Source organism: Tetrao urogallus, assembly GCF_951394365.1.
Source record: "Tetrao urogallus genome assembly, chromosome: 5".
NCBI lineage: Eukaryota > Metazoa > Chordata > Aves > Galliformes > Phasianidae > Tetrao > Tetrao urogallus.
The window spans coordinates 39,588,305-39,614,348 of record NC_136818.1 but is presented as its reverse complement, the minus strand read 5'-3'; the positions used below and the strand labels follow the sequence as shown (position 1 = coordinate 39,614,348).

At 35.6% G+C, this 26,044-nt stretch overlaps 1 protein-coding gene across 1 annotated transcript in view; it reads left to right on the top strand.

The window, feature by feature from the left end:
* CTNNA3 (catenin alpha 3) overlaps positions 1-26,044 on the top strand; it is a gene marked incomplete at both ends in the record, with an annotated part of 396,193 nt that overhangs the window by 61,051 nt on the left and 309,098 nt on the right. The window contains one exon of the mRNA XM_079535369.1: positions 20,226-20,489. Coding sequence (XP_079391495.1) covers positions 20,226-20,489 — 264 coding nt within the window. The remainder of the gene's footprint in view (positions 1-20,225; positions 20,490-26,044) is intronic.

The following is a 26,044-nucleotide window of genomic DNA, read 5'->3' as shown; positions in this document are numbered from 1 at the left end:
TATAGTTCTGACTAAATCCTTAAATCTAAATGTTAGCAGAGCTGTATTTTACAGTTTTGTATGGTTGACCAAAAGCTAGTGAAATCACAAAGTCATGTCAGAGATGGGTGAAATATAAGGTAGTTTGGGTCTCATGTAAATATCTGAAACAGTTCAATGTGTGGTTTTCAGTGAAAATTCAAGATTGCAATATGCACCACATTTATTCATACATAAATCATTATGGTATCAAAATGGGTTAGCATGTCTCAATACAAATAATGAAGCAAATGGGTTATCTCAAGTACATATTGAAATGGGAAGAGTTTGACCTTTTTAAGCTATTCTTCCTTCTACAGTTAATCCCTGAAAATGCCTGAGTAGGAACACTGTTCCAATTTTAGGGTGCCTAAGGTACTTTCTACTTATTTGCTGTTGGTAATGAGATTGAAAACAAAAACAAAAAAAATCCCAAAACATTTTACATCTAATGAGAAAATGGTAAAATATACGTAAATATCTGTGTATACTTACTGCTTAAGTGAGAATCTATGACCGCTATATTTTAGAAGATTTTGTTTCATTTAATTTCAATGTTGGAGTAGGAGATAGTAAACTGGAAACTGTGTGAGAAGATTTTCAGTAAATACGTAAGTTGCTCTGAAAGCAATGCCTCCTATTTATTTCTATGGAAAACTGTAACAGATACAGAGAGCACAATAATGCCATTTGATAGAGAAAAGTCTCAGTTGTTTTTTCAGCATGGTCACAATTTCTTTATCAGCAGCGAACTGCATGACTTGCACACTTGCATGATTGTGGAAATGTGCACTAGAAGAGGTAACCTGCTGTTTCACAGCTGCTGTGAAAGCGTTGTTGTGAGGAAAATGTTACTCATGCAGTCACTCATCATCCTGAACGGATGGAAGTCAGGAGGCACTAAATACAGGTTATCCAACTGGCATGGTAGGACAGTCCAGACAAGACTGGCAATGTGCTCCACAGTTTTCAAAATGGTATGAAGTTACCATGTTGCAAGAGGAAGACTGTCTTCCTCTCTGACCTGACTCTGGAAGTTTGAGGCTCCGGTTTAGTCAGAGTCATGATGCAGCAGTCAGAGTTGATGGTTTGTCTGCGTTCATGGCTTCATATTCACTTCCACATTAGACACCATTGTATCAGACTGCCCCTGTGCTGCCTTCTGTCACACAACAACAGATGTAACAGAATATTGGTGGGAAGGTTCAACCTCCACTGCTGTACTGCCAGCATCCACCTCTGGTGTTGTGAGCCAACGTAATAAAGCAGGAGGCATTAGTTTTGGAGTAGCCCTTATAACTTAAATAAATAAATAATAATTAAAAAAATGTATGTATGTAATCAAACTGTGGCTTGAATAGGAGGAAACTTTGAAGATCATCTAGTTCCATCCCCTGACATGGGCAGAGGTGCCACCCAGCAGATCAGGCTGCCCAGGGCCACATCCAACTTTGAATGCCTCCAGGGATGGGGGCATCCACACAGCTTCTCTGGGAGGCCTGTGCCAGTACCTCATCACCCTCTGAGGAATTTTTGCTAACATCCAAGTCTCCTCTCTTTTAGTTTGAAGTCACTTCCATTTGTCCTGCTACTTTGTAAAAAGTTCTTTCTCTTTATAATCTGCCTTGTAAATATTAATATTTCCTTCTAGTACTTATAAGTACTGGAAGGAATATACATATATGTAGGTTTTCCAGTATAATTTCCCATATCAAGTGAACTTTTGAGACTGTGATCTTTGGATTGAACTGGCTCTGAGTGAGACTTTTTAGTTTCTACTGCATAGTATTAAAAGTGCTATGTTAAAAGAAATATTGTGCAAGGAAAAAGATTCTACTTACAAGCTTTAGTATTAATTGTAGAAACAAATTTAAAGAGGTTGTCACCCACTGTCTGAGCATTAGTTTGTGCATGAATTCCTTTTTCAAACTGGTATTGTAAATATGGATTTAAAAAAATGTGCTGTCTCAATCTTATGTTAGATTTTCTTTATTATGTATCATTTAGAGGGGAGTTGATATGTATTTGATAAAATCATTTCAAGCAATCCTTTTTATTTTTCAATATTAATTTATTTGAAAGAAAAATAAATTCCTTAGGTCTCTGTTCCTGATGAGGAAATAAAAGTTTTCAGTAACAGTAGAATGTATCTCTCCTTTTAAATTTGCTTGTTAGAAAAAACAGTCTGTGGTTTGAGCTGCAATAATGTTTTCCTTTTGTCATTGTAATATATGGTCAGAGCTTTGCAAGTATTCATCCTTAAGGCTAATGTTTTTCATGGATGACCTTTTCACAGAGGTGAACTTATTTTGAATGCAGGAGAAATTACTGTCAAGTCCCTTTACTTATAAAGTTATGAGGAAAACAAATTTAATTCACTCTGGAAGACTACAAGTAATCTTCGTTTAGTGTGTTATATGGTTAGTGTATAGTAATGATAGGTGCTTTGCTGCTATTAAATTCATTTCCTTTTGAAATGACAGACAGTATATTAAACAACACAACCTGAGATTCTTTAATTCCTGATATAATTCTAAACAATCCCTCAATTTTAATTAAATAAAATCCATTTTTAGATACAATTTTATGATAACTTCTAAAGAATTACTTGTTCCAGTTTTCCTTCCTGACTGACTGATATAATAGTGTTCTAATCAAGGCGTCTTCCACAGGCAGGCAAATGCAGTTTTGCTTTTAAATAATTGCTCCCGAAGTCAAGAAAGAAGCAATTATTCATGCAATTCTGTAAATATGTGGACTGTCATTAATGTTTATTTTTCATCTGAAACCACTGGTACCCCAAATCAGCCAAACATCTGAGTATGAATAAAGTAGTCATCCAACTAATTTCTAAATCGTATTCTACAGAACTTTGCCGTAGACCAGTGTTTAAGACATTTGTGCAGACCAAAGGATTAAGTAGCACTGGAATAGAGGGTATAAAGTTTAAAGAATACTGGATCTTCCCTCTGATGTTGTTTCTTTCTACATGTATGAAAGGATGGGAATAGTGGTGAAGTAATGCGCACAAAATAGTGGCAAAAGGAGGGCATTTATTACAAACACATGTATAAGAGTTAAACTTCCAAGAGTAGAATCTTGCTCTTGGGTTATGCTGGTATAACTTCATGGCCCAAAATACTTTTTAACAGTTAGCATCTTCTCTTGAGACAGCCAAATCTGGCATTCCATGTAGGTAAGGAGTTTGGGTAGTATGTTGTGTGCAGTTGAAGATGGGACTTAGAAATCTTGGAGCGAGTTTCTTGGGTAAATGAACTGACTGCTCATTTGGAAAGCAGGTTGGCATTTTGTGGTTCTCTTCTCCGTGTTTTTCTCTATGCTCCAATCTATGAAATCTTCCTTTTTAATACTATCTTTTCTCTGCAAATGTCTTCATATTGTGCTTTACGGATTTTCTGAATGATTCAAGTTACCTAGGATTTTATAAAGGGTTATGCATTCTCGGTTACATTTTTTTTTTTTTTTTTTTTTTGTATCATATATGTTTTCTAATCAGTGTTCTGGAAAATTGTAGCCTGTTTTTCAGAAACACTAGCCACACTTTGTTCACTTGAAATGGTTAGTGCTAGGTGCCAAATACTTAGTAAGGTATACCTGGTGGAATGAAGATCTCAGTGCCTAAATGACCACACATCAAAATAATGCTCATGGAGAACATTAGTATCAGAATAGATGCCATGTATATTGGGTTTTGTAGCAGCTGTCTTTATGTATTTAGACAGCAAGTGCTGAAAATTCTAAATCAGCTGCATTCTAGGAAGGTAATTGAGGGATGTTTTTTTGAAGCTGATTTTAAAAAGCTGTGATGAGTGTTATGTGAGATAACCGTATTATAAGGAGTTTTTGCAGTGGTACTAATTATAACACTTTGTCACACAAGCTTACTGCATTTTTCTTGTTTGTAGACATGTTCTGCCAGTGTTTCTTATGTTGGGTGACTGTGATATATCTTAAGTTAACCTTACTTGAACATGTATGTTGTGCATATGATCAGTTTAAACTCTTCTGATGTGCTGGGACTAATAGCACAAAAAAAGTATGGCAAGAAATCTGAGAATTCCGGTGCTGATGTAAATATAAAGTGGCCTGCAGTACTACTCTGGTTTTACAAAGTTCTTCAGTTTTTGCCCTGCTAGCAAAATCAATGGGAATTTTCCTAGCAGTGCCAAGCTGCAACAAAGGGTAGTATATTTTGACTGGTGAGGATGCTTGTGATCTGCATTTATAGTTTAGAAAAAAAAAATTATTTCCTGCTATGATATAACATCAGTATGTTGAGCAAAACCTTTCTGGTTTAAGTAAAAGAACGTGATTCAAACTTTAACCTTAGCTTAGCATGGGGCAGGAAGGGTAGTGTTCTACAAATCTATTGATGGTAGCTTTGCCAAGACGGAGCTAGCAATGTGGAGAAGTCAAACTTTTTTTTCCCTCTTGGGTCTACTGCACTTGTGTCAGAGGTAGAAATTACCTGCATGTTTCCAGACAACAGATATTGTAGCAATGCCTTTAAGTACTATCATACAGTATGCTGATGATTTCTACTTAATTTTGACTTGCTATTCCTCATTAATGGTTCTCACAATAAAATCACTTTCAGACTATGATTAGAGAGGGAGACAACTGAGTATCTGTGCATTTGTCCTTCTGCTGGTATTTTCCCACTTCTAAATCTGTACAGAAGGATGATTTGTTTGTTGTCACTGTTACTTTCTGGCTTGGACTATTTTAGCCAAACATTCAAACATTGTTCTTCTCTCACAGGAGTAATGTGGAGACAAAATGATTACTCAGATCTAAGTTAAAAAAAAACCTTTGTATGCTATCTAGAGTCACTTGGTGTCTGAAATAAGTGATGGCCGATGCGATGCAGTAGGCAAACTGCTATATGTTCCAGTTAAGCATTCTCAATTAAAGTATAAATAGTCAAGCAGAAAATAAAGTAATCAGGTAGTACGTTGTATCAAAAAAGTCAAATGCAATGACTATTACCCAAAGCTTTTGTAACAGAACATGATATGTAAGAAATAGTTGAAAGACGTTATCTATGGGTATGCTTGAAATATATATATAATTTTGTTTACTTCTAGGTAAAACTGAATATATTCTGTTTTTGTTTTGTAGCCTTCCATGGCTATGTTAAACTAGTAATACTGGAACCACTGCTTATGTGTAACCTTGAGGCATGTAGGTCTTCAGCATTCCGACAGCAATTCTGTCTTTCAGGATCTATGTTTAAGGCAGAGATGTTTCAGCCAACCCAGTAACTACATTAGATGCTTGCCCAACATCTCACTGTTTTAAGAAACTGGCAGAGGATTTGCTTCAGCTCCACTGTATTCTCAAAGTAGGATGTTCATATTCTCATTGAAACCTTAGTTTTCTTTCATCAATAATTTTGATTGAGGGCATGGGAGCAGAAAGCTTTGGCTGTTTTTTTTTTTTTTTTTTTTTTTTTCTGTGAAGAGTAGGTAGGAAAGCTTAGCTAATACTTCTGCTTTTGTTTTCCATAAGCATTCTTAAAGCACATCAATCATAGAGCAGGGAGAGGGCCTATCACGTCACATCCCGTGGGGGGGTCTCGCAGTTGCTGACAACACATTCTAAAGAAGTATTTTGTTTGGGAAAGAAGTTTAAGCAGAATTAGAGGAGCTTTTCTTTTTAGTAATTGATGTAAATACATTTCTAAATCTGCATAAATTCTACTCATTGTTTCCACATTTCTGCAGAGGTGGGTCTTGAGCTAACAATCCTTGGTATGAAGAAATCAACTTTTGTAGTTTGTGTGTTTTTATTTCATATTTTTGATAAACAAAATAGCTGGTGAGAGAAATACTTTAAACAGCTAGTAACGGTATTAAAAGCATTGAGAAATGCAGTGATCAGGGATTCCAGACTTCTGATTATATACCTTTGTTTTTCCAAAAGCCACAAGATATGTGTGGTAAAACCCTGGAAACTTGAAGGGAGGAAGTGCTCACTTTTAAGCAGGTTTTGCTGTGATTCCACTCAGGATACAGATGAACTCTGGGGTGATGTGGTGCTGGCCTACTTTCTTGAAGAACCAGGCTTTTGCTTTATCTGATAATCTCACTTGAAAAAGCATCTCCCTTCCTGCTCCCCTACTTGGAGATTTCTGATATGATTAGAAACAAGGAAGGGATGTTTAAACTACTTTTAAGTAATATGCACTTCAAGGGGCACAGGCACAGATTTACATGCAAAGAGACATGCCTGTTTTTAAAATAGATGTGCCAGCTGCAGTGAGACAGAAATAAGATATAGGAGTACAGATTCTGCTTAGTATTAACACTAACTGTTTTGTTTGTTTGTGGGAAGCATTCATTCATCAGGAAGTACTTGACAATGATTTTGATGAAGAAATTGGGAAGATTCTTTGTAATGAAATATTTCAGACCTTAAAAGGAATTTACTCTTCAGTATTGCCTAGAACTCATTTGAAAAGCTAAATTTACTAGAATATAACTATAGAAGTGTAAGAAAGAGCAGAGATCTGTAATGAAAAGTTATTTCTGTTCTTACTCTTCTTGGCTAATGCTTTGAAAGTGTATGGTACACATGTGATAATGAAAATTGAAGGAAATAGCATGTGGCTTATATGGGCAAGATCAGTCAATAGAGATACATATTATAAAGTTATGTTATAATTTCTGAAGAGCTCAAATGGAAAAGATTTGCAAAGTTTAGGACCTTTGACTTCCTCTGAGAAACATATTTACTGTAGAATGGCTGCAATATTAAATGCTTGAAAAATGCAGTACAGGCAGCTGTATAATCGTTGGTATGGTGAAGTGTCTGCTGGTATCAGGCAAGAGTCTGTCCATTGGGCTTGGCATCAAACTGGATTTAATAAGAAGTTGCCAGTATTCCTGTTGGTACTGGCATAAATCCTTATGCATAGTGTTTCAGAAGCTTGTGAAAAGTTGAAACATTACCCGCTCTTTCCATAACAATTCTCAAAAAAAAATGAGAACTGTTTAGTCTGTGTGTGGTCTGCGGTGGGTATGAATCTTTCAGAGATTTCAGAGCTGCAGATGTAATGCAGTGTAAAAAATCTGAAGAGCTGAATTGCGCAGTGCCCAGCTCTACAGGAATAGAAGTCTGATTGCTACTACTACAATACTAGAGACTAGTTTGAATATGGAATATGGAATATGGCCATCTTCCATTTCATTTGGAGAAAATACTTCAGTTTCTGCAGTGTTTAATTTTTTAGTGTTTAAATTTTATCATGATGAAACTGTTTTAGTACTACTGAAGTAATACAGAATTCATTAAATTTCTTAGTGTGTCAGGGAAAACTTGAGAATTAAGATTACACAGCTCCCTGGTAGGTGTTGGTTTTCCTTCTGGCTCATGACCTATTTAAAACTGAGCACTAGGATTTACTTTACATACTCCTTTAAATACTACTACAATAAATCTTGCTTTTTACCAACTTCAGCATTTAGTACAATAACTTTCACATGACCGAGGCAATAGTTAGGGATGCAAACTTATAGGTTTTTGAACAGAAAGCTAGTGAGAAAACTTTATACCATCTATGCTATATGCATAGATGCTATCTATGGTATCTACTGCTATCTATGGCATACTGAAAATTGAGAGCACAATGTGCAGAAGTATTGTAACTGCTACCTTGACCTGAAGGATCGTGACAAATAGGAATTGGAAGAAAATAGCGTGCTTAACATTTTGCTCTATTTATCCAAAGTAATATTTCACTTTGCATTTATAGAGGGTTTTTTGTTTGTTTGTGTTTTTTTGTTTTTTTTTAATGTATCAATATATCTCTTTCTGGATCATTTTCTTACATTTCCAAAAGTAGCTTTAATTCTTCTGAATAAATTCTCAGGTTTTCATTGTGAAATGACTAAAACTCTTATTAATGTATTGCTGGATGGTTCTAGTTCTCTTCTTAAGTTAATGTGCTCTAAAGCAGTGGTGTATATTGTTAAAACATTGTATGTTTTAAACACTGTATATGTTTAAACATTGTATGTTGTAAAAAATGTATGTTTTTGTCTACGTGATTTCTTCTGGGAAAAAAAGACATCACTTCGTTTTTTCTAGTTTGTTTTCAAGTATCCATTCCAGTGTCTGAATTTTCAAGATGTGAGTACTTTTTTTTGAACTGAACAAGAGTGCTTCCTGTTTACGGTGCTGTTCATACATATGGCATCCTGCCTCTTTTTTTTGTCTTTTGGGTGGCAGAGTAGTTTGTGCTATGTCACTAGAGACTGCCAAACCCTCTGCCCCTTGCCCTTTGTAGTCCATTTATGCTCAGCTGCAGTATGCAGTCTGTGGACTGGGCTTTCTTCCTCCAGCAAAACAAGAGGATGTGGAAAAACCTCCTATAGATGGCTAAAGATAAATTAATGATATGTAAGATAAATATGGCTAAGATAAATAAATGAATGTAGTTTTTCCTGCCTGTATGTCCTATCCCTTTTTTAATCCTCGGTGCTGTAGCTGAGAGCTGTAGCTGAGTGCACAGTTGTGCAGGAAGAATGCGTTTTATGCAATGTTTGTTGGATTACATATGTGTTTGGTTATCAATATATCCAGTAGTGTATATTTTATACCCTGATAATTTAAAAATGTTTTTTTTTTTAAAAATACTTTGCATCTTGTGAAAGCACATGCGTTAATTAGTGTGCTGGTTAAATAGACATTTTTGTTACCTTTCTGAATGAGTATTCAACCAGTTTCTAAACTGTTATTAGATGAACTAACCAGTAGATATGTTTTCCATTATTTACTAAATAACTTCCAAAGAAGTGTCACAGTTTTTTTTTCCATGTACTTTCCTAGTTCCTCATCATTTTTTAGCATTTGTGAAGGAATGTAACATTTTGTTTATTCTGCTATTGCTATATAGTGCTGTTTTCAACCTGAGCCATTGAAGGCCTGATCCTATTGTCAAAGGAGGGTCTTTTGTGGGATTTCTAAAGATGTGGTGTCATGATTGCTAAGGATTAGACTGAGGATGCTCAGCTGGATTTTCTGTTCTCTTCCTTAGGCATGAGTACTTGCTGCTGAACTTGGGGTTGGACTCGATGATCTCTGGAGGTCCCTTCCAACCCCTACAATTCTGTGATTCTGTGATTCTGAATGACCCCATCCAAATCTGTACCTGTCCTGAAAGGACAGACCTCTGAGATCAGGTCCTTGCAATCACTACTGATTACAGACTAGCTGATATTCAGGGGCTCATCAAGTTCAGTACAGCAGTTCCACATCCTACAGTCCTCTTTTATGACATTATTTGTAAGAGTAATTGTGAGAGATCTCAATGGCAAATGAAAAACTATCATGAGTATGGTCTGCACATACTGTGGAAGGAGTTGCTTCAGGTGATTACAGACGTGGGGTATTAAAAAAGACCCAAGGTGGTACTAAACCAGTAACAACAGGCATTTGTAAACATCTGTCATGTGCTTTCATGGAAGACAATAACAAGACTGTGAAAGGGGTATTACCTTTAGAACAGTTTGGTGCAAGGTCTGTCAATTTTCTTACATCACTCATGGGGTAAAAACAGCAAATAAACGAAAACCCCTTAAATGGGGAAATTGGGAAAAATGAGGAATCATGCCTACTAAATCATACAGTGTTGAATAGTGCCCTGCTTATGTCTAATTGGCTCTGCTACTTTTCAGTCAGTATAGCACTAATTACATTTTTCTTGAAATACAAAGATCCTCTACATCGGTTTGTTTGCAGAGCTGTGGATTTTGTTCTGATTCACAGAGCTGTTGTAAGCAGCGTCATTGGAGAGATTCCCAGAGCTGTTGTAAGCAGTGTTTTTTGGAGAGATTTTTTAGGTAAGGAGTTGAGATGTGATCAAGCATCTACAAGAAGATTTTAGGCCTGGTAGTATGTTTGGAGATGTTCTGTAATTAAGGAACTTGCTCAGGCATTGTTGAAGAGAAGAGCATATATGTGCAGTAAACAGTTATTTTAATATCTTAGATTTGTGTATTTCACACGCAGCTCAATCACCATATATATATATATAAAATTGCTGTTTGCTTTGTAATATTTTATTTAGTGGCTCTGCAAGCTGCTGCATTGAGTAAAATTTGCATGCATGGGTGTGTTTATCCACACAGGCAGTACAGCAACAGCATGGACCCTGTATACTTCTGTCCTGGACTGAAAACATGCCTGACACTTTCATATAAGTCTGTACAAGATGGTTATTTCGGTCATGACCTGAATGACTGCTATCCAGTTTACTGACCCATAATGAAAAAATCTTTCTGCCTTTGTAACTCTCCTCTGTTCATCAGACACATTTCCTTCTATATTGAATGTGAAATCTCTTTGCTTAGTCTGGCGGAGAGCTGTGATATTTATGTTATCTGTTTGGAAGCATATGTTCATAGGATCAGAAAAGAAGGTCTGAAAGGAACACATCCATGCCATCCAGAATCTGTGTATTCCAAATCAGATTTAAATGTAAGTGACCAATTCCAACAATTTTTTTCTTTAAATACTTTATCGGTGCTACAGTTCTGTCTGCAATCTGTTTCAACATTTCACTCTCCTTGCTGTTAAAATATTTCCCCTCTATAATATATTTTAAAAATATCCATGTTTTCTGTAATTTTCTCTTTGCATCCTCAGCCTCCTCCATCTTCCAGCACTTCAGCTTGGGTTTATCCATAATAAAGATGACAAAAGGTTACTAAAATTTCTTACATGCTACAATCTGTTCATTCACTTTGCTTTGATATTTGTTGTTTTGAAAGTGACTAGAAGAAGACTTGAAGCAGGGTGGTGTATTTTTCTGACTGCAATACAGCCAGCAATTTACTTTTTCCAGCATAGGTACAAACGTTTGTACTTGCTGTAATTTTTGCTTTCAAATTTGGTTTTATTTTTTAGGTCATTTTGGAAGTTATCAAAAACAATTTCATTTTTACTCTTGTCCTTTATTATCTGTACGTTCTTTTTCAATGTTCCCTCCTTTTTATAACCTTGGTTAGGAATATGAAGTTTTTCAGACATAGACAAATATTCTGAAAAATCATATTTAATACGTGTTTCCACTTAAAACTGATCCACTGCTATATGTTCCAGGATTCGTTCTCTGCCAATCTTTTTGTACTGTCCTCACACTAGTTTAAGACCATGTTTTCTGATTTTACTTTGAAGAACATAATCAGAACAAAAAACCATGCCAGAAGAATGATGTATGTTACTGCATGCTTCCTAGTACAGAAGGAGGCTGTTTTAAGCAGCCACTAGTGAATTATTTGGTTAAGAACTCTAGCTCCTTGTTAGCAACTGTAGAAAAATACCACAGATAGAACAGACAGGATCTGTTTACTTTTTTTGCAGGTTGGATGTTGTGTTGTTGTAGTGGGAATGCTAAGTCATGGCATGAAACAGTAATTGACCTGGTGGGAAGGCAGCACCAACCCAGGGGAGCTCAGGTGCATGCAATGCAGCTCAGTGTCCGGATGGGATGGATCCATTGCATTTAAGGGTTGGTAGTGGAGGCAAGAGGATCTTGCAGGAGATCCCTGTGATAAGTTAGACTTTCCCAAGGGTAAGCAGATTCTTTCCATTGTTTCTGTGCCCATGGCTGCAACATTTGAACATATCCTCTCTTGCTGTAGTCTAGGACTTGACTGCTCTGCTATCATTGCTGTGCTTTCCATTGTGTTACAGCATTGCAGTAGTACAAGCCCAGAGTCTGCTTTGGTTCTGATGCTCACTGAACTGCCTTTTTTTTTCCTCTAGTCCTAATCCCCATCACTACAGCAACAGTATGAAGAACTGTTTATCTTTCTACTGCCAAGTGTTGGTTTTTCTGGATGTAGTAACTTCTTTATTTGAGTGTAGTTTCTAATGGTATTCTTCCTCTGTGAACTAATTCATCCATTCGTTCGTACATGGTTTTGTTTGGAATTAAAGCTGCAGTAACACCTGAGACTTTTCTAAAAGCTCTGGACAAATACTTTTGGTGATTAATCAGAGAATATGGTGAGCTCTTCAGAAATTTTCTGAATAAGTTGCTGGAGTCTGTTTGTTCAATGTTCCCCACTGAAGTAACTCTTAAAAAAAATATCTTTTTCTTTAAAGGTTTACATATTGAGAGTAGTGAATTGCAACACGAGTGTCCATAAGGCTTTCTAATGAAAGAGTACCATAATGTGATTTAATTTCTGTTCAATTGATCCTTAGTGTGATAGCAAACTGTGTAAGTGTTGTTTTTCCCAAAGCAGGTCCATGTGATTTAGAGAATTGCAGATATTTTTTTAAATAGAGAAGTAGTTCTGGGCAGTTATTACTCTAATCACACTTATCTTACTTTAACTGAAGATTTTATTAAGGAACTGCAAACAAAGGTGATTTTGCAAAGTTTGCAGCATTTCAAAATGCAGTACTTAGGCCTACGGAAAATCATTTTTTGTGTTAATAGATTAGAACCACAATCCTGGCAAAAAAAGAAAGGCATCTGCATCCAATCCTCTGCACAAATATTGGAAGTGGAAATTCTGTGAATTTTTTTGTTGAATTTTTCTGCATTTTAATATACTAGATAGGCTGCCGTGATCTCTTGGCTGTGTTAGTTACCCTATACTGTCAGCACATGTCTCTTGGCTTTCCTGTGACTGTTCCTGGATTCACGTAAGGCAGGTCCTGCATGGCCAACCTGATCTCCGTCTATGATCAAGTGACTCATCTTTTTGATCAGGGAAAGGCTATTGACTTAGTATACCTAGACTTCAGCAAAGCCTTCAACACTGTCTCCCATAGTTATCCCTGGAGGAGCTGGCAGCCTGTAGCTTGCACAGATAAACTCCTTGCTGGGTTAAGAACTGGCTGGATGGCTGGGCCCAGAGTGGTGTGGTAAATGGAATCACTTCCAGCTGGCAACTGGTCATGAATGGTACTCCCCAGGGGTTGTATTGGCGTCTGTCCTGTTCAGCAACTTGTTCAACAAGGCCAAGTACCGGGTCCTGCATTTTGGTCACAGCAACCCCAGACAACACATCAGGCCTTGGCCAATGAAACTGCAGGTTTAGCTTGCAGATAAAATGTCCTATATTTTTGATAGTTGCTGTCTAATTACTGTGAACTCATAATCACTGGAATCCTTTCATCATCACTGTAATCCTCAATATGTTGTTTAGCTATCAATCTTTGCTAAAAATTCTCACTAATCAACATCCAAAATTTCTTCCAGATGACAAGGCCCAAGCAGTCTCTCAAATAGAGATTTGCCCAATGCATCAAGTTGTCTTACAACATAGATTATACTTATCCAAAGACATCGCAAAGTTTCCTTGCAGCAGCTGTTGAATGCAACATACAAATGCTATAGAAATTTTATTAAGCTAGAAAAATTATGTTCTTATATATGATTGTTCTTGATTATCTGAAGAGATTATAGTTAACGAAATTGCTTTCCAGTGTCAATTGTTACTATGTGATTAGATTTTTGGCAGCATCCTGTTTTCACTGTGGCATTAGCAGACTAAATCAATGGCTTTCACAAATTAATTTCACTTTCATAGACAGCCTGAGTTCTCAGGGCTTGTTCAATAGAGTCCTCTAAAAAATTTCAAATGTTTCACATTTGGAATGTTTAACTGTGGTGAAAGTGATCAATATGACTGATTTTTATATCTAGAAATCAGCGTTTTGTGACTCCTTAATAATAACAGTTATTTTTGTCTAAGTCAGAAGAAGAGTGTCTAAAAGGGTGGAGAAAATAGGTAATAAGAGAGATTCCATAGGTGCCACCTGAGTGTTGGAAGTTGAGTAAGTGCAAAATAAAGATGTATGCCTTCGTTAAACTTTTTCCCTAATTCTTTTCTTTTTTTAAAATGTATGAATATTGCTTTAACTGAGGAATATTTTCAGTATTGAAGTTCCCTAAAGCAGTTTCTAATTTGGTGATAACACTGTAGAGAAAAATTGGGATGAAGAACACTGAAATGAATTTGGGAACGAAAAACACAAAAACACCGAACTTGGGCTGTTTATAAACAGACAGCATTGGTTTCAGTGGATGCTTCCTTTTTTTTTTTTTTTTTTTTTTTAAAGAAAAAATATTCCTTAGACTGAGGCCATGAGATAGAAATAGTTTTTACTGATATTAGGTTAGCATGAAAAATCTGTGAAGGGAAGGATTATCTGTCTTTGAAAGAGAATGTCTCCTAGGATGCAGTGGTATCTGTACAGAACCTTAGAATAATGGAATTGTTTGAGTTGGAAGGGACATTAAGAGTTCATCTACTCCATCTTCCCTGCAGTGAATAGGGACATCTACAGACAGATAAAGTGCTCAAAGCCCTGTCCAATCTGACCTTAAAGGTCTCCAAAGATGAGGCGTCACTTATCTGGGCAACCTGTTCCCAGTGCCTCACCACTCTTATTGTAAAAACACCAAAAACAAACAAGCAAAACCAAAAAAAAACTTTTAGTTTAATTCTTTTGGTTTGAAACTGTTTCCCCATGTCCTATCACAACAGAACCTGCTAAAGAGTCTGCCCTTTCCTTCCAGCCCCCTTTTGATACTGTAAGGCTGCAATCAGGTCTCCCTCCTCCTCTTGTCATCTTCAGGTTGAACAGCACCAGTTCTCTCTACTTCTCAAAGGGGAGGTATTCCATCTCTTGAACTGTTTTTGTGGCCCTTCTCAGAAAGCATTCCAGCAGATTCACATCTCTCCTGTACTGAGGGCTTCACCTCCCTTGACCTGCTGGCCACACACGTGCTGGCCACACGCGTCCAAAGAAAAATGGATATAATATTGCCTTTTTTCCAGTCACCAGGAACATTACCTTACTGCCAAGACTCTTCAAATACCAGGAAGAGTGGATTTGAATGTAGTTTCTCTCATTTCTGTATTCACCTTGTGTAAGGAACAAATAACCATCATGTTAGATTTATGCAGTTCCTTTATGCTGAAGAGCTGATCCCAGCTGCAGCCTATACAGTCCTACACTGCACTGTCAGCAGAGGAATGGAGACCCTATATTGCTTTTCTTAGGCAATACTGAAGAATGTGGATGGCAGGTTTAAGATCTGCTAGGGGATGAGGGAAGCTACAAAACTAACATTAGAAATACACAAATGCACAACTGTATCTCATGTTTGGGCTTAAAGAAGTTTATTTCAGAATTCTTGGAACTCTTTCCTTGAGCAAAAATAACTTCAATTTTGTATTAAAAATAAGTACTATAGCAAAGTATAAAAGATTTATTCTGTTTCAGAAGCTGATTACACTCATTAGCTTTGAAGGTGAGTTCTCTGAAGGATTATACTTTTAAAAAATTCTGTACACTTTTTAGGAGTGATATTCTAATAATAAACTAAAAAGGAAATTGATTAGATAGTCTTTGAGTGATTTATCTTTTTAAAAGTGAGTTATTGTCCTATGAGAAAAGTTTTAATGTTTCATTAATACTTTATAAGAATAATCTAGAAGAGAGGAAACATTACTGAAAGGTTATTTTCATGTTAATTAAGCTCTTCAATATAAAAGAACTCTAACACAATTTTAATATTTTATTCATAGTCCTCAAAACTGTTAGACGTTATATTGATTGCAGCGTGGCTGAGACTTGATGAAGAGAGAATATAATTTGTTTTGTCTTAGTCAGCAACACAGCAGATTGTACCACTCACCAAAAACTCTAAATGAAAAACACTCTGAATACGTATGAATCTTAGAATTCGTGTGTCCTATGAGCAATGTTGTTAATGTGAAAAAAGCATAATGTTTTTGCAAAAACTAATGTTGCAAATTCCGTTGGATTTGAAAGGATTTGGGATCAAATCTGTGTTTGATCCAATTGTAATTAATGGAAAATTAGTCATTAATAGATATGAATACAGAATATGGATAGAGAGAATCATAGAATTGTTGAGGTTGGAAAAAGACCACTAAGACCACCAACCCATCGCCACCATGCTTGCTAACTATATCCCCCTGTGCCACATCCACATGATACTTGAATGCCTCCAGGGACAGTGACTCCACCACCTCCCTGGGCAGCCTGTTCCAATGCATCACCACTCTTCCTGAGAATAATTTTTTTTCTAATATCTGACCTGAACCTCCCCTGGGGCAATTTGAGACCATCCCCTCTTGTCCTTTTGCTGTTACCTGATATTCATCTCAGTCCAGTGTTTGACAGCAGGAAGTATAAGGGGGCATGAAGTACTAATGCAAAGTGTTTTGGACTTGCTGATCACTTGAAATTCAGTTTCTGTATGAAATATTGAAAATAAAGTTTTTAAATACTATGCCTTAGAGGTAGTTTGCTTAGTAAATTATTTGTGAATGTGAAGTACAGTGCTGCTTTGACTGACTTACCTGGCCTTATTTTATTACTCTGTCCCTTTTAAATGAATTCTAAAATACAGGGCTTTTTCTGTACTAATAGTTTTACTGATGGTTATGAGTCCTCTTTCTCTATCAACTGTCTGCTATGTTATTTTTTGAAACACAGCAAGAGTAAAAAAGGGCTTTGTTCCAGAGGAAACCAGGGGTCGGATAAAGTGATATTTCTGTACACATTTTGTACACTTGGTATGGGGAATGGGGTGGAAGACATCTTTCTTCCTTTATCAAGATGGACTATTATATTTAATCTGTTGCTCTACATCTCTTAAGATTTCAAGGCTTCACAGGACCAGTAATATTGAAACCCGATAGTTAGATGGTCGAAAGACTTCCTAAATTGTGTGAGTTCCCTCCACTCTATAATTTCTAACTGTTACTGATGAGAATGTTTTGTTTGACAGTGACATTTCCTCCATGGAAGAACTGACTTTATTATCATTTGTGAAAACCACTGGAGTCACAGAAATGAATGTATTCTGTTAAGGCATATTAAGCTGAGAAGTTTGCAATTAAAATTATACACTGCTTCAATACAAGAATTTGATGCTACGCAGAAAACCTTGAACTAAAACCTTCTCATGCCATTTAATTAGATGAATCTCAACATGTTTTAATTCCTTGGTGTTCTTCCACATTTTAGATACCATCATAAAAAATAAAAGGAAATCCAAATTCATAATTTTTAGCCATGTAGGGAAAATGAGGAAGTCAGTATATGAACAGGTAGAGGAGGCTTCAGCAAAAATGCTGCCACTGCTGTGTGAAACTTGAAGCTCTTATTATTTCCCTTCTTCAAGGAAAAGACCATTTAAGGATGTTTTGACTTTTCGAGATAAAGCAGCGGAGATTTGTTTCTGATGGTGACTGTGATCAGTTCTGGATTCATATTTTATACTCCAGGATAAACAACAAAGCCCTGGCTTAGATATTAAAAGGCAGATCACAAAGATTAAAATTTCAGAGTTCTGCAGTGCCTGTCTGTAGGGTCCTCACAAAATTTTCTTTGCTGACGTTTAAACTGTGACTGCTTTCCACTTCTTTCTTCTATTACTGAGAGGTTATATTTTACATGCTGTTTCTACTGAACACAGTTGTCTTATGGGATATTGCCTGTTGGTAGCCCTTGTACTAACCTTAAGAATTGTTACAATTCAGTGGGTTCAACACAGCTGGGTCCATATGAGGGGATAATTAGTAAGACTTGCTGTTTTATTTTGAAGTATTGTGTGCCTTATGTTTTGTGTCTTATAAACTGAATTCTGAGCAGTTTGAAGGGCTTTCAGATAACTGAACTTCTGATAGAATATTCACTTCAAAAATAATAAATATTTCTTGGGACTTTTCTGATTTTATGCACCAAAAATAATGATTAAATTTCTTAGGACAGCTCAACTCGTCTTTTTTTTTTTTTTTTTTTTTTTTTTCTTTTTAAATGCTTTAATTCTTATATATTTAGAAATCAAGGAAATTGCATTTCCTGGACTTACATAAGGAATGCTGCAGTGTTCATTGTTACTTGCTGTGAATCCAGGAAGATATTGTTTCCCATTGAGTCATTTCAATTATGATAGTTGGAAGCTAGCACATAAAGAAATATGGCAGTTTAAACTGCAGTTAGCAGGCAGCAGCCTGTTAACAGACATTGACAACACAGTTCAATGTTGATCACATTCTGAAAGTAACTATTTCAGAGGGTTTCAACAAAATGTTCTTACTTCATGGACTTAAAATTACTTCTGTTAGAAAGGAATGTTCACTTATAACACTCTTTTTTTCTGAAAAATATTTATATTTTAGAAGCTTTTCTTATTTTCTGAATCAAAACCACTATCTCAAAAGTTATACTTCCCTGATTAGTAAAACATTCCAGTATCATTAATGTTTAAAACAAAAAAAACCATTGTTTGGTGTTCACAAATTAGCAAATGAGATGGTTAAATGTACGCGTGACTTTAAGACACAAATCTTCATATTTCTCCAATAAACTTATTTAAATTCTGTAAGTTTTAGACAGTGGTTAGGTGGTATAGCATTTTATGTAGCTATTGAGGTATAATGTGTATTTTAGCTTGTATTTTTGGACTGATCGTGGAAAATCTCTCAAGCGTAAGGAAGAACAGGAGTGTGTGATGCAGCTGTCAGTGTTCTTGGTAGGGATGCATCTCAAAAATAATAATTCAACTGCTTAAACCTTTTCTTCAACATTTTATTTTTGTGGATTAATACAATATATATAATCTCTACAATATAAATTGGATCAGTACTCCACTTTTCTCATATTATCCAAGTATATTCAATGTAGAACATAAATGCTCATTTTAACTTTTTCTTAATTTGTAGCTTTTTTTTTTTTTTTTTTTTTTTTTAAATCATTTGGCGTTTGTTCTTGAATTTCATTATTCTGTTAAGAATTAAATAGTATTCTGCACTGAAGTGCCGTCAGGAAAGATGAACAAAAGTTCTAATCTAAAAAGAATCTCTGTAAAGGCAACTTGTAATTTTTATAAGAATTTTGAAAAAAAAGAAATCAAGTTCTGTATCTGCAGCTTTTCTTGACAAATACCAGTGCTTTAAATTATACAGCCATTCTTTTTCTGTATAGATTTTCACAGTACTTGCAGCAATTTATAGGTCCGGAGTACAGCTGCTGGAAGACATTTATTCTCAGTTCTGTATTAAATCTATCATATACCAATGCATTAACTTTCAGTACAGAGCTCAAGGGCTTTTGGCTTTTTCTTTCTTGGTCTGATTTCCTATCCTATAACTGTTTGCAGGGTATACAAAAAACAGTGGTGAGAAAACCCAGCTAATATGCAAGAAGAAAGAGAAACTGTTATTCATGATAACAGTTAAAACAAACTGATTTTGCAGTGTGAGCTGAGTAGCCAAAACAGAGCATACTGTTAACATTTCTGAAAATGGTAATGCTAATAAGCTTGTTTTGATGGATCAACACTTTAGTTTCATTTTCTTGAGCACTGTTCTTTACACACATCAATTGTACATATGTTCACATAGCAGCAACTTAACGTTCTCTGCAGTGTTTGAATTGAATGCTTCTTAAAATAGAGTGGAAAAATATGTCATTGAGTTATTTGACTCAATTTGCTATAGTTTTGTGCTTTTTTGGGAAGGAAAAAAGAAATCAGCTTATTTTGTATTGTTGACAGATATTTATCATAAATATTTTAAATAAACAAAGCAAATAATCAAATAGGGTATTACAGCAATGACAAAAAATATTTCAGAAATTTGTAATCCAGTGCATGTCTTCAAGTAAATCTCTAGCTGCTGTTCATTTCTACAGAGCACTTGGGACGCAGGCAGCAGGGCAGGAATGCAACCACAAGAAATATGTTTAGATGTAGCAGTCAAAGACTCCTTTATTAACCCTATCTACATCTCTGTCCTTCTCTACTGCTTATTAAGATAGACATGTTGGAGAGGAGAGAAGAGAGCTGATTTCCAGGCCACTTTTTTCACAGGAAAATTCTTTTTAGAAGAGCAGAATGTGAATATTCCATAGTGCTAGTTATAAAATACAATTTAAAAAATGTGATTGTTTTACATAGGTCTTCTTCATTCCTTGTGAGATAAAGAAGATTCCATCATAAGTACAATTATAGATGTAGTCATTTTTCCAAATCTTAGATAAATGTAACCTGTGACCTTAAACAGACTACAGATAGAAAAATGAACAAAAAAAAAAACAAAACAAACAACACCATTTACGCACTATTTGTGAGTTTTGAAGTGCTTTTCGAAATAAATGTCATGTTCTTTTGCTGACAGGATTTGAAATCTAGTGATCAGCGAGATGAAATTGCTGCAGCACGTGCAACCCTGAAAGAAAATTCTTCTCTTCTTCATTCAATATGTTCAGCTTGTTTGGAACATTCAGATGTTGCATCCCTTACAGCCAGCAAGGATTCAATTTGTAATGAAATACAAAATGCCCTCAATGTGATTTCTAATGCTTCCCAAGGAGTTGGGAATAAAAAGGGACAACCTGCATCTTACAGAGCTACTCTAGGAAGTGCACTTGATGAGCTTGAGGTAGGTACACCCTTAAACTTTTCCCACTGCAATGTATTTCAGTTATTTCAGTTTTCATCTACTGCTGTTGAGTGAAAGATCAATGCTGTCCTCAGTCTTAGTCTGAATAGTATCACCCTAAATTATTTCACTGGAAAGAATCACTATTCAAAAATATTTGCAGTTAAGTCTTTGTTTCACTATTTTGCTTCTTTCAAACAGCATTTAAGAATTATGTCCATGCATGTAAGTAATGGTGGAGATAGAAATGTTCTTGAACTCATAAGTTAAGTTTATAAATAACAGTGATTCTCTAATGATTGCAATCACTGCTGCATTGACTGTGTTTGAATTAGTGCAATGCAAAGTGATGCTATTTACTCTGAAACTTGTCAATGGGATCATTATGTAATTTATGTAATTGAAGATTAAGAAACCTAACTATGTCTTTATTTTTAAATTCACTCATGTTAAATTGAGATGAGAAATATACTTTAACAGATTAATGTTTTTACTTCTGTATTTAACCAAATATTTGGAGAATGTCTGCTCTTTCTCTACTTCTAACATAATTCTAGACTTCCACATCGAGTTTTCCCTTTTCCTCAAACTTTTCTGATTCTTCCACGTGTAATTTTTCATTACCTTGCTAAAATTGGTAAAAGACCTCCTGAAGATGAGGTGATGGACTGCATTCCTCATCCGCTATAGCAGATGTAAGCCCAAATTAAAAAAAAACAAAACCAAAAAACAGAGGGCCTTTTCGGTTGTAAAAACTCGGTTTTGTCTGATGCCAGCCTTGAATGTTGATACATTCTTATGAGAATTAATATTGTGACTGATGACAATAGATTTTGTTTAAAATATTCAATGAATGGTTAAAGAAAATTTGAAATCCCTATACGTTATAAATCTTGTAGTGGTAGTGTATTGATCAAAACAGACTTTTCAGTAATGCCCGAAGCTGAATTTGACAGGCTCTTTTTTCATCCCCAAAAGAATGTGATTGCATATTATATGCCAGCCATTCTTGCTGTTTACACTAGGTTTTAAAGTTGTAAACTATTTTCTTACTAAATGAAAGAAAATCACTTGTGTGTTAAGTGATGTGATATGATGATGCCCTGAATGGCAATGTAGTTTAAATTAGAGCTACTCTTTCCCTGTTTAATCTAGGGGGGGGAAAAAAAAACAACAAAAAAAAAAAAAAAAAAAACACAAACAAAACCAAAAAACCCACCAACAACAAAAAACCAAACAAACGTAAAATGAAACCAGAAAAAAAACCTCAAGAAGATAAAACAAAATTTGGCAAAGTGCTTGCATCATCTGACTGCAGATGAATTTAATCTGGCATATGTGAGCAGTACCATTTTAATGAGATTTTTAAATTGTCTTTACTTTCGATATTATTTTAAAATAGAAGAATTTTGGTAGTGGTTCCATGGAAAATTTTCTTCTGGATTGAATTTATTTTTATTGGAGTCATAACAACATAAAGTCTCACTTGTAAAAAGCCATTTTGTAAATGGAATTTTAAATTTATTTTCACCTAGATACCACAAATTGGAATTTAAGCTGTATGTGTTAAATAAGCATAATTTAAACCTTTAAAAGTGATCTTATGAATTAAATGATTGTGCTTTTCTTTCTTTAATGAAAGTTCTATGGGCTAAAGACCTGAAATAACTTTTGCTCTTTCTTGTTGCAGCAAATAGAGTGCCATGAAATAAACCGATGTAGTAAATAGTCTGTTGGGAACAAATCTTGTTAAATATTTGTAGTGTAGAAAAGTATCACAGAGTTTACCCAACAGTCTAGTATATAGATGGTTTGCAGTGTCATTCTTCCTTTGCCCAGAGCTGGCAGTATCAGAGTAATTACAGATTTTTGAATTGGGAAGCTAATAGTAAGAATTAGAACAGTTAACTTCTTAAATCAGTAGATTCTCAAGAATTTCTCTTATAGCCTCCATATGAATAAACGTATTATTTGTAATTAAGCACAAAACTATAACAAATTTAGTAGTGGGTATGTGGGTGCAGATTACCTATGCTTTTCACTAGTATTGCATTTTCTAAATGTGAAGAGATTTCTCACAAAATGATACGCGTCCTCTGTGCTTGACTCAGTGTGTTCATTTGACCTGTTGTTCTTTAATGACCCTGGCCATGTAGCAGGATAGTTACATATGAGATGTTAAAATACTGTATATCAGTCCAAAATGTCAGAAAATGCAACCAGGTATTATCTGAATTCTGGTCTTCCTCTCACTCTTCCATGGATCAGAAGACAAATGAGGGGTAAAGTAGCCAAGTAATAATTCTGGTTAGGTGCTCATTTATGTTTAAAATTTCAGGTAGCTAAACACTCATTAACCCTGTTAAAGCAGAAAAGTGTAACTATTTATTACATATCTGTCATTCCCCAGTTGTTTGGAAATCAAATTACCTTTTCCATTTAGAATACTGATCAGAATTTTTTTATGAAATTGCTTTTAGAATTAAATCTGTGGGCAGAATGTTAAGTCATATTTTCCTGGTTACTGTTGCCTAGTAGTCTTTCTTTAAATTTAGTTCAGAGCTAAACTGTAGCAGCTTTTTGCCGGTACTATTTGTTCACCTTTTTGTGTGTTTTCTGCAAACTGCCTCCTAGGAGAACTTCTTTTCCAGTTTTCGTTTGAGATTTGAAAACAGTCATTTTGCTAACTAAATGGTTAACTGACTGTAGCAATTAGACATGGCTTAGTCTTCTGTGATAAAGCTACTTCTTAAAGTGCAACTTCTTTCTGTTGTTATACTTGAATATTCTAGTTGTGAGTGCATTTTATGTTATGATGGACGCTGTATAGTATAGGGTTGAGAATGCTTGAGATACAGGGATCTAACAGTGAAGTTGCTGATCCAGTGAGTAGTGCCAGAAGGATTTAACTGTAGCAGAGGTGAGGTACCACAGAATAATTTGGCATTCAAGGCTGTAATGTGAATGTGGCAGACGCACATGAATGTGTGAACGGGGTTGGTCTCTTCTCACTGGTGATGGGACATTGGGAAATGGCCTTAAGTTGCGCCAGGGTAAGTTTAGTTTGGATATCAGGAAAAACCTCTTTACTGAAAGCAGGAATAGGCTCCCCAGGGAGGTGGTTGAGTCACCATCCCTGGATGTGTTTAAAAACTGTTTGGATGTGGTGCTCAGGGACATTATTTAGGAGAGGGTGGTTAGAGTTAGGGTAGTATGGTTGGGTTGTGGTTGGACTCAATGATCTTTAAGATCTTTTCCAACCTGAGCGATTCTATGTATTTTAAATCTCTAATACAACAATTCTTCCATGTAAAAAAATGGATATACTCACCTCTGAAAGTTGTTACCTCTGGAATGCCTTCCCTTATCATTTGCTGTGGAAGAGTAGTTTGAGATTATCTCTTTGATATAAGTTAATTTAAAAAATAGAAACAATAACAAAAAACCCCAGTAAACATTTAAACATCAGTGTCTAGCTTCGTACAGTTTTTACTAGTTGATCAAATGCAAGCCTTTTCCTTTATAGCTCTGTTGTGTATTTGGATATAGCCGAAGTAATGGAGACCTACATAAAACATTGATTAAACACGTTATGTAGGTGTATAATCAAGATGCTATAATCGCAATATAATTGTTTAATCAACAGATATCAAGATGTTGTAATCACAATATAATCAAGAGAATCAAGCAAGGTAGACAATGATCACAAAAGAGAATAAGTGGAAGAGCTTACCCTTCGGCTAAGCTCACCAGAAGACACCAAGAGAGATGATCTCCAGAAGAGATCCTTCCCCTCTGGTAGCCAGCTCTTAAATAGGTCTAGGAGGGGTGGAGCCTGGCTCCACCCCTTCCGGCAGCACAGGTGAATTGCCTTCACCTGTGCTCCTCTGGCTGACTCATGGCTCGCCTCAGGTGATTAATCAGAGGTTCAGGCCATGACTCAGCAGTTCCCATACACTAGGAAAACAAAGTTCCCGTTGCTGAGAACTATTTGAATTCTGATCTTGAAGTTATGCATTCTTCTTAGAGAGGTGACAACTGAAAGTTTTTTTTTTCTCCTTCATTTCAGAGTCCATAAAGGCATCTCTTACCATTTTTTTCCAGTTTCCTATACTACATTTTCATAATTTTTTGCACAATGTTTGAGATACAAAGTAACTTAGCTTGCCTCTAGATAAATAGGGTGAAGTTTTCCTTTGTGTTCGGCCATATTATCATTTGCTGTAAGGAATTTCAATAAAGAGAAGAAAATGGAAAAAATACCTCAGTATTAATATTCTTGATGTGTTTCCATGTTATACTTGTGAACAATTGGTGTCTTACTACCTTCACATTTCTGGAAATGTCTTTAGATAAATTTCCTACTTTATATGGAAATAGCTATTGTAGAAAAGGACAAAGGCCTCTTAATATTTAACTAAGAGCTCAGTCAGCTAAGGTCTGACTGTAGGCCTTGGATAAACCAGTCTCGCTCCATCCACTGCTAGTAAGACTTGAGGGTATATGGAGATAGTCAGAGAAGGAAAGCAAGCAGTGCTCCTTCTCTCTCTCTCTCTTTTCTTTGAATTTTCTCCTAAGAGGCAGGGACTACCAGGCCCTGACAAAATTTTAGTATTTCTTCTCTCTTGGAGACTGCAGAAATCAAATTTGTTATCAATACTGAGAATTATTCAACTCGTTCCAAATTCTTATTTATTTCTGCAAGAAACTGAAAACAGAGGACTGCCCTTATTCCTTTGCTTTGTTAGCAAGGGAAGAGGTAAATAAAATTATGGCCTAATACCAGTTTCTGAAGTTACGTGTGAGATTATTGTTTCCATTGTCAGAATAATTTGGTTTTCTACAGCTTTTAGTTAGAAAATTATTAAGGGATACAAATAGGGTAAGTGCAATTAAATTGGCTTTTTAAAGTACTAAATCTTCCCTCCTGCTTACATTCAAGCTCCTTTCTGGTTTACTGTTTCTTTCTGGATAACAAAAGGAGCTAAAAAACCCAGAATTTGGAAATAGTTACTGCTTTAACTTAATCTAAGATTGCTTCTACTGGATGCATAAAAATTCTTGACATAAACCTATAAACTATTTTAATGATATATCTTGTCACTTCATGCAAAAATTCATAAACTCAGTGACACAAATTCATATAGTTTTGGACTTTATTGTCTCAGAAGAGACAATGGTAAATTGAAATGACAGTAGCACAGTCTGCTTTTATTTATTTCTTTTGGATACTGTGGTGTGGTATTAAAATTCCCAAATCAACATGGTGAATGTGAGATGGATTCTCAGAAGTACGCTTTCCTTCTGGTCACTGTGAAATTTGAGGACTAGAGTTTGAGTGGTACCAGTTTCTGATAGGAAGTAGAATAGGAGCCTGAAATTTTTATCCCCAGGATTTTAGAAGCTACTTAATAAGGTTTGGTGTCCAGTCATGTTATGTATGTTAATAGGCTTATGTACTGAGAGTACTTAAATAGTAAGAGTACTTTTAAATGAGGTGGTTGACTTCAGAGCTATGGATCAATAGTGAAGGTGAAACATTTAGAAACCTACAC